At 36.4% G+C, this 9,709-nt stretch overlaps 1 protein-coding gene across 1 annotated transcript in view; it reads left to right on the top strand.

The window, feature by feature from the left end:
* BIRC6 (baculoviral IAP repeat containing 6) overlaps nt 1-9,709 on the top strand; it is a 262,197-nt gene that overhangs the window by 111,119 nt on the left and 141,369 nt on the right. Inside the window, exons 24-29 of the mRNA XM_037740766.1 lie at nt 3,860-4,047; nt 5,186-5,500; nt 5,785-5,884; nt 8,261-8,475; nt 8,640-8,848; nt 9,168-9,514. Of these exons, the coding sequence (XP_037596694.1) occupies nt 3,860-4,047; nt 5,186-5,500; nt 5,785-5,884; nt 8,261-8,475; nt 8,640-8,848; nt 9,168-9,514 (1,374 nt within the window). The remainder of the gene's footprint in view (nt 1-3,859; nt 4,048-5,185; nt 5,501-5,784; nt 5,885-8,260; nt 8,476-8,639; nt 8,849-9,167; nt 9,515-9,709) is intronic.

Here is a 9,709-nt window from a genome sequence, read left to right on the forward strand (position 1 = left end):
TATATAGAGTCTTGGTCTGTAGCCCAGGCTGAAGTGCTGTGGTGCAGTCTTGGCTCACTACAGCCTCGCTTATTGGGCTCAAGTGATTCTCCAGCCTCAGCCTCCCGAATAGCTGAGATTATAGGTGCCACCATTCCCAAATAATTTTTGTATTTTTAGAAGAGATGGGTTTTGCCATGTTGTCTCAGCTGGTCTCAAACTCCTCAGCTCAAGTGATCTGCTGGCCTTGGCCTCCCAAAGTGCTGGGGTTACAGGCGTGAACCACTGTGCCCAGCTTCTATTGTCTTAGTGTAACTTTATGTTAAGTGTTTATATCTGATAGTAAAAACCTACCAATGTTCTTTTTAGGTAGATTTTAAAAATTGATTTTCTAAATTATTTAAAAATAAAAAAAATTCAGTGTTATGCAGTTATCATCATTGTCTAATTCTGGAACATTTCCATTACTACAGAAACAAACTCCTCATCTACTAGTGTTTTCTCTACTTCTTCCCCAACCCATCCAATCTCCTGGCAACCAGTAGTCAGCTTTCTGTATCTATATTTGCCTACCGTGGATATTACGTATAAATGGACTCACAGAATATGTCCTTTTTTGTGTGACTACTTAGTATAATACTTTCAAGTTTCATCCATTTAGCCTGTGTCAGTACTAGTACTTTTTCTGGCAAAATAATTCCATTTTGTTGAGGCATTCATCTGTGAGTGAACATTTTAGTTGATTTTTTCTTTTTGGCCATTATGTCTAATGCTGCTGTGAACATTTTTGTATAAGTTTTTCTTTTGTTTTTGTTTTTTTTGGTCAATGTGTGTTTTTCACTTCACTTGGGTGTGTACCTACCTGTGTGTACAACCTGTGAATATTCTTTTTCTTAAAGATCGTCTTTGCTATTCTAGGTCTTTTGTATTTCTGTTTGAATTTTAGATTTAGTTTGTCATTTTCTGTACAACATGATTGTTTTTAAAAGTTGGGGCCTGTATGTAAGTCGGTTTAGGAGAATTGGCATCTTAATATTGAGCTTTTAAATGTATTAACATTATGTGTGTGTGTGTGTGTGTCTGTGTGTGTGTGTGTGTGTGTGTGTGTGTGTGTGTGTTAAATGCAGAATACACACTGAGGTATATATTCTATAGTATATTTAAGTTTTTTATTTCATTATGCTTTGTAGTTTTCAGCATAGTTTTACATTTTTTTACCTATATATTTAGTTGTTATGTTGTTATAATTGATCTTCCTCTGAATCTTACATTCTATTCACTTGTTATTTGTGTATAAAAGTATAACTGATTTGTATGTATTACTGTCACATCTGGTGACAGTACTATATTATTAAAAAAGTAGTTTGTAGATAGTTTGTAGATTCTTAGAGAATTTTTAATGTGTTGCAATCATGTCACCTATTGATAGCTTTACCTTTTTCTTTCTAATTATATTGTTGTTTTTTTCCTTGTGTTATTTTGTGCTTCCTAGGTCTTCCTATATGTTGTTGAATAGAAATGGTAATAGTAGTCATCTTTGTCTTGTTCTCACATCTATATCTATATCTATATCCCTATCTATAGACCTATATCTTTATATCTATTTATTTTTGAGATGGAGTATCACTCTTGTTGGCGCAATCTCAGCTCACTGCAACCTCCACCTCCCAGGTTCAAGCGATTTTCCTGCCTCAGCCTCCCAAGTAGCTGGGATTACAGGAGCCCACTACCACACCTGGCTGATTTTTGTATTTTTAGTAGAGATGGGGTTTTGCCATGTTGGCCAGGCTGGTCTTGAACTCCTGACTTTCGGTGATCCACTTGCCTCGGCCTCCCAAAGTGCTGGGATTACAGGTATGAGCCACTGTGCCTTGCCCGGCCCTATATTTTTTTGTGACTAGAGTTTTTAAGGCCATTTGTAGTATAAATATAGAAAAGGATATTGAAAACTCAGATTGTGCCAGCATGCCTAGCTGATTTGTGGTGTCTCGCCGTGTTGACCAGGCTGGTCCAGAACTCCCAACCTCAAGCGATCTGCCCACCTCGGCCGCCCAAAGGGCTGGGATTACTGGCGTAAGCCGCCATGCCCAGCCAATTGCTCTTTCTTTGACCAAGCTTGTAATGCTGAATTGGTGTATAGGTTAAATGAAGGGCACAGTATAACTGCACTGTAGTGAGTGGTGGTTTTGTTTTTTACATAAGGAAATTTAATCATAAGAGTATATGTACAGTTTTTGTTATTAGTATGTTGTTTATTTTAACTCAGCTTTTGTTTTTAGAATTCTGGAAGAATATAGCCTTTGTTTGATTTTAAAAAGATTGTTAGATTGCCTGGATTTTCCCCTTTATCCACTACCTATGAGCAAATTACTTCCCTCAGCTTTAGTTTCATTATGTAGAAAATGAGATTATTTTAGTACCTCATACATATGATAATAGCAACAAAAACTTTGCCTAGTTAGTACTAAATACTTTGCTCTTGCCGAGATTAAATAAGTTGATGTAACTTCCATGCTTAACACTGTGCCCTGTGTTGGCTTTGGCTGCGCGTACGCTTTGGTTCTGATCCTAGTTCTGTTACTGTGAGTTTACAGGGTAATTTCTCTGAGCCTTCCATACTTAATCAGCAAAAAAAGGGAATCATGATGCCTGGCCCATAAAGTTGCTCATAAAGTGAATTGTAGTTATTCTTTAAAACAGTGCCACATGGTAATGCATACCAAATATTTGCTATTCTTATACCAGTTATATTTTTCCCCAATGTATAATTTTGTAGTAAAGACCTGTTATAAATGTTTATGTTGTTATTAACTTGGCCCCTAACTTTTCTTTTGTGCTGACATATTGGATTAAGTTGGGAAATGAAGTTTTAATCTCAGCTTTTCCAACATATTTCCCATAAATTTGGAAAATAATGAATGCAGAAAGAATGATTTATAATAATGTTGTTCGAATAACAGTGAAATGGAAAATGAAAGAAATCTCTTGTAGGGTTTCATAGAGACTTTATTATTGAAAATGTTCATGGGTAAGAAGTGTGTGCTAGTTTTACTGTGTGTGGGATATGCCTCTCTCCATTTCAGTGTTTTGGGTGGCTTATAGCGGGAAACAGTGCTTTTTCTATTCTGTGCAGGCCTTGTCTCTGTTTAGGATATGCTATACAATGAGGAAGTATCATCTTCATCTCTTTTAAAATGAAGATCTTATATTTGAAGGGTTTTTTGAGTGCTTTTTGGTGGGTGAAGTAGGGTGTGTTGTTATTACTTATGCTCAAATTGTGTAATAAGATTAGTCTCATTTTTAATGATCCCTTTACTATAACAAAAATATTTGCAAAATCAAAAGTATACCGTCTCTGATTTTTCTTTGCTTTAAGAAGTCATTCCTCATTGCTGGACTGGGCGTGGTGGTTCACACCTGTAATCCCAGCACTTTCAGAGGCTGAGGCTAGTGGATCACGTGAGGCCAGGAGTTCCAGAGCAGCCTGGCCAATATGGCGATACCCCAGCTCTACTAAACAAAAATTAGCCAAGCATGGTGGTGCACACCTGTAATCCCAGCTACTCAGGAGGCTGAGGCATGAGAATCTCTTGAACCCAGAGGTGGAGGTTGCAGTGAACCAAGATTGTGCCATTGCATTCCAGCCTACGCAACAGAGGAAGACCCTGTCTTAAAAAAAGTCATTCCTGGATTTCCTACTAGTATTATCAATATACTTTATTTTACCATTAATGTTTACTTATTTATACTTTCCAGATTTCTTTTTTAGAATGAAAATTAACTATAGTTTTAGCGTCAAAATATTTGTACATGTTTTCTCTTTAACTTTTTCTTCATCCTGGTGTTTTTATTTTTGTTTTTTCCCCTTGTCTTATGCCAGTGAGTTCCTTCGGGGTTACTCCTGCAGTAGGTGGACTATCATCTGGGACAGTTGGGGAAGCCTCGACAGCCCTGAGTTCAGCAGCCCAGGTAGCTTTGCAGTCTCTCTCTCATGCAATGGCTTCAGCCGAGCAACAGCTGCAGGTGCTGCAAGAGAAACAGCAGCAGCTTTTGAAGCTTCAGCAACAGGTTGGAGACTATTTGGCTCTTTGTTCATGCTGTCTCTAAACTTCAAAAGCTGAAAAAGTACTTTAAAAATGACTATTCTTTTCATAAAGAAAAGTAGGTTGACCAATCTGAGCTAATCATTTTCAACAAAAATTGAGGTAAAGTCTTTGTTATTTTTAAATTTGTTAAAATTGTGTGAATACATCTTATTTGGTACATATTTGAGGGATTATGATTGATATTTTTGGTACAATCTTGAAGTAAATCCATTTTCTAAACACTCGGTCAAAGAATATGTACAGTTACTAGTTACTATTTACGTGGAGTATAGTACCTAAAACAACATTTTAAAGAACAATTAAAGTACTGTGACTTAAAATTCACTAATGATGACAGGTGTTTCATAAATTTCATTGTGGCCTAAATTCGGAGCCCCCAGTCGCTGGGCCACAGATCAGTACCAGTCAGTGGCCTTTTAGGAACTGGGCCGCACAGCATGATGTGAGCAGCGAGCAAGTGACCATTACCACCTGATTTCCATCTCCTTTTACATCAGCAAGGGCGTTTGATTCTCGTAGGAGCATGAACCTTATTGTGAATAGTGCATGTGAAATATCTAGGTTGCACACTCCTTTTGAGAGTCTAATGCCTGATGATCTGAGGTGAAGCAGTTTCATCCGGAGACCAGTCCCCTGCACCCCTGCCACGTCTCCCCGAATCCGTGGAGAAGTTGTCTTCCATGAAACTGATCCGTGGTGTAAAAAAGATTGAGGACTGCTGGTTTAAATGAAATGTGTGGCAATTCCAGGTGACCAGTTGTATTACGTTAGTCAACATGAGAGTTCACCTCCTGATAATATTTTGTTTTGAGCAGAATTTTGTTTCCTTATTTACATTTAATTATTCTGCTTCCTTTTCACCACTATTTTGAAAGAGTCCCAGTTCCCAAATGCACGGGAAATTTTGTGTTAAATATTTAAAGAAGTATATGTAGCAAAGCCATGATCAATTTTTATGGAGTCCAATTTTGATTTAATTTCATGTTTAAGTATGATCAATTTAGTCATGTTTATCTTCATAATATATGCCCATGTGGTATTCCACCACAATTTAGGTAGGCAGGATTAGTCTATATATGTTGCTTTTACTTCTTTTGCAGAAAGCAAAGCTGGAAGCCAAGTTACATCAGACAACAGCTGCAGCAGCTGCAGCAGCATCAGCAGTAGGTCCTGTTCACAACTCTGTGCCTTCCAACCCAGTGGCTGCCCCTGGATTCTTCATTCATCCATCTGATGTTATTCCACCCACTCCAAAAACAACACCTCTTTTTATGACTCCACCACTTACTCCACCCAATGAAGCAGTTTCTGTTGTGATTAATGCCGAACTTGCACAGCTTTTCCCAGGCTCAGTCATTGATCCCCCAGCAGTCAATCTTGCTGCACATAACAAAAATTCCAGCAAGTCCAGAATGGTAAATTATGTTTTAAATAGGTGTTGGCTTAGACATGTAAAAATATTTTGAAATATACTCTTAACTTTAGAAGGCAAAAATTTTAATACAAATAATCTAATTTGATGTATAATTTAATAATTGGATTATTAATTTGATGTATCAAATTAGATTATTTTCTTTTATAAAAGATTACAGTACATAGATTAAGAGCAGAAACTTACTAATTTGATATTATGGTTAGTAGTTTTTATAGAACAAGACTAATATCAATATAAAGTTAGACTTTTTTTTTTTCCCTCTAGAATCCACTTGGTTCTGGTCTTGCCCTTGCAATTTCTCATGCTTCACATTTTCTTCAACCTCCACCTCACCAGTCCATTATTATAGAGCGAATGCATTCAGGTAATCTTTGACTTTCTTAAAATATATATGTATATATATATATATACACACACACACACACACACACACACACACACACATATATATATATATTTTTGTGCTTAGTTTCCTAGCCTTTTTAAGGCTCACTATTCTTCGTTTGATTTTTTTTTTTTTTTTTTTTTCAATCACATTTGCTCTTGGGTAAGTACATTTTGTCAAGAATAAGCACTTACATGTTCAAACTTTGTGCTTGCCAAATTGCATAGAGTGCTGTTGAGTAGTGGCTTTGATCTCTACATGAATCTTGCCTGCTGATACATTATTGACATAAATAATTCATTGTAGTTGGCCAAATTACCATTACACTAGAAATTACACTCAAAATATTCTTAAAACTAGCCTAGTTATAGTGGAACTCTTTCTTGAAAAGAGCAAACAGAACTACTGCTTACTATAGTAACAGATAAGAGTAATAACATATCCTAGGGTCTTGTCTTCTGCTTATATGCTTGAGAACTGAGATTGGGATAGATGTTTTCAATTATAACATGTTTGCAGATAAACTGTAGGCAATTTTATCCTTAAAACAATTGGTTTTAACTACCACCAACATTGTTGTGCTTTAACAACAATAGAATTCAACAGAATCCTCAGGGAAGTAACATGGTTATAGTATACACTGTAGCATGTATCATATTAAGAATTAAATAATATTTGTGTTCTTGCAATGCAGTCATTTCCTCTTTGTCAGAGGGAGTTTGAAAGGTAAAATAAAAGTCTTATGGCATTTTCTGCCCAATGAATCATTTATTGATAACAACATTAGTGTTGATAACATTTATAGTGGAAATTTGTTGTTCTGCAGTCTTATGGGAGATGAGCAGCTGTTTACACTGTAGTTTTTTTTTTTACATAGCAATGACTATAGGACATAAGCCACCTGAGGAGGAGAACTATATTCTTTGTTGTTCAGTAATCTTTCTGTTTAGGGAAGCATTAGTAACTGCCTTGTTTTCTTTTAAACTAGCTCCGTCGAGAATAGCACTATCCCTTGAAGTTTAATTTAGTTGCTTTCCTCCACTATAAAATGTAGCTAGAATGGTTACTAGCTGACCCCCACCCTATCACAATAAAGACGAAAAAGAATTATGATATTATTAATGATCTGCATTCTGTTTTACTAGTTGAACTTATCCTTGTAATGTGTGTGAAATGAAGGATGTAAATCTGCTTTTTCTTCACCCATTTCATCTGGCATTGACCTGAAGAGACTGGGATATGTCTATACTGGGGAAAAACATTGTTTGAGATCCAATGGAGGACCTTCCCAAGGCCTTTTTCAGTGGTAGTTTGATTGTATATGATTGTAGTCATGCTTTTGCTTTCCATCTAAACCCAAATGAATGCAATATGCAACTTCACAAGAAGTTAAGTAGGGGTTAAGGAAGCTAAATCAAATAATACTGTTTGGTATTTTAATGCATCTAGTTGTGAAATTAAGAAAAAAAGTTGCCAGTGGCTGAAAGAAGAGCAGATTCATCCTTTACGATATTAACTAATATACTGCATTTGCTGATTTAAGGGTTTTTTTTTTTTGAGATGAAGTCTCTGTCACCCAGGCTGGAGCGCAGTGGTGTGATTTCGGCTCATTACAACCTCCGCCTCCAGGGTTCAAGTGATTCTCCTGTCTCAGCATCCTGAGTATCTGGGATTACAGGCGCATGCTGCCATGCCTGGCTAATTTTTTGTATTTTTAGTAGAGAGGGGGTTTCACTGTGTTCCCTAGGCTGGTCTTGAACTCCTGAGCCCAGGCAGTCTACCTGCCTCCTCCTCCCAAAGTGCTAGGTTTATAGGCGTGAGCCACTGTGCCTGGCCTTGATTTAATTTTTTAAAACTCTAATATTTTAAAGAAGCTTGTTTGTATAGTGGTTGATTGCCTTAACTGTAACAGTAACAGTCTTACTCTTGTTTTGTTGTTTTGCTTTTTGTTTTTGTTTTTTAAAGAGATGGGTCTCACTGTATTGCCCAGTGTGGAGTACAGTGGCTGTTCACAGGCGCAATAGCAGTCTAGGGTACTGCAGCTTGGAACTCCTCGGCTCAAGCAGTTCTCCTGTTTCAGGTCCCCAGTAGCTGGGACTAGAGGTACCTGCTTCTGTGTCCGGCTACTCTTAATTTTCTACCTAAGTCTTCAGGTTCATAACTAACACAGACTGGGATTTCAGAAAAATTTTGAATCAGAATTGACAAGGCCATTTTTACTGATTTACTTTTCCTCTTATTTGCAGTTTAGTGAGTTGATTTCATATTTTAAGATGAGTGCTCCAAACTGTTTTTGAGTGTATCATTTGGTTAATTGATATATTTTTGGTCAGCTGTTTCTTCTTTCTCTCATAGGAGCAAGGAGATTTGTGACCTTGGATTTTGGGAGGCCTATATTGTTGACGGATGTATTGATTCCCACTTGTGGAGACTTGGCCTCTTTGTCAATTGACATTTGGACATTAGGAGAAGAGGTGGATGGAAGGCGATTGGTAGTGGCAACTGATATAAGCACCCATTCACTAATTCTTCATGACTTAATACCACCTCCGGTGTGCAGATTCATGAAGGTAAAGAACTTTAAGAAAGTAAATTGATACGCTTTCTATGTTTCTGACAAGTTATGAAAAATAAACCTAATTAAAAAAGTATAACTATCTTTTAAAATACATTGCTCAGATTTTTATTGTGACAGATGTGTATATATATGTATATTTGTAATTTTTCATTTCAGATCACTGTCATTGGACGTTACGGAAGTACAAATGCGAGAGCCAAAATCCCATTAGGATTTTACTATGGTCATACCTACATCTTGCCTTGGGAAAGTGAACTGAAGTTAATGCATGATCCTCTAAAGGGAGAGGGAGAATCTGCAAACCAGCCAGAAATTGACCAGCATTTAGCAATGATGGTTGCTCTACAGGAGGATATACAGTGCAGGTTAGTACAGAGTACAAATTTTAATCTTATTGAAACTCTGTATTTTACATATTGTCTTGCTTATAATTCTCTCAAGAAATATCTTTTCATAGGTGTACAGTTAAAAGCAAAAGGAAGAAGGACAGTAGCACATTACAATAACCCTTAATGCATGAAAATATTGTAATTAAATAATGGGCTTAATTTCTTAGTACCTATCAATTTTGTAGTTCTTTTTAATGGTTGTGTGTTAACAGGTTTGAGAGATTTAATTCTTAGTATTTGTATATGTACATAAAGAGAACATTACAAGAATTAATCAGTCATTTTTTACTTTTAGGTATAACTTGGCTTGTCATCGTCTGGAAACTCTTCTGCAAAGTATTGATCTTCCTCCTCTAAATAGTGCTAACAATGCACAGTACTTTTTACGAAAACCAGATAAGGCAGTTGAGGAAGACAGTAGGGTTTTTTCTGCTTATCAAGATTGTATTCAGCTACAGCTTCAACTAAATTTGGCTCATAATGCAGTGCAGAGGCTCAAAGTGGCACTAGGTGCAAGTCGGAAGATGTTGAGTGAAACATCAAATCCAGAAGATTTAATTCAGGCATCTTCCACAGAGCAGTTACGTACTATCATCAGATATTTATTGGACACTTTGCTCAGCCTGCTTCATGCTTCTAACGGTTTGTATTTGGCTTACATATTTTAAAGGCTGGGAATATACTTGATGTGGTTTCATTGCATGTTTTAGGATCTGTGTCAATATTTTCTATTGTAAATTTTTGTATTTTTTTTAAATGTCAGTATTTATGAAATGTCTCTAGGTTAATCCATTTCTCCCCATTATTTTAAATATTTCTTTTTTTTTTTTTTTTTTT

The sequence above is a fragment of the Cebus imitator genome, unplaced genomic scaffold (genome assembly GCF_001604975.1).
Source record: "Cebus imitator isolate Cc_AM_T3 unplaced genomic scaffold, Cebus_imitator-1.0 Scaffold88, whole genome shotgun sequence".
Lineage (NCBI taxonomy): Eukaryota > Metazoa > Chordata > Mammalia > Primates > Cebidae > Cebus > Cebus imitator.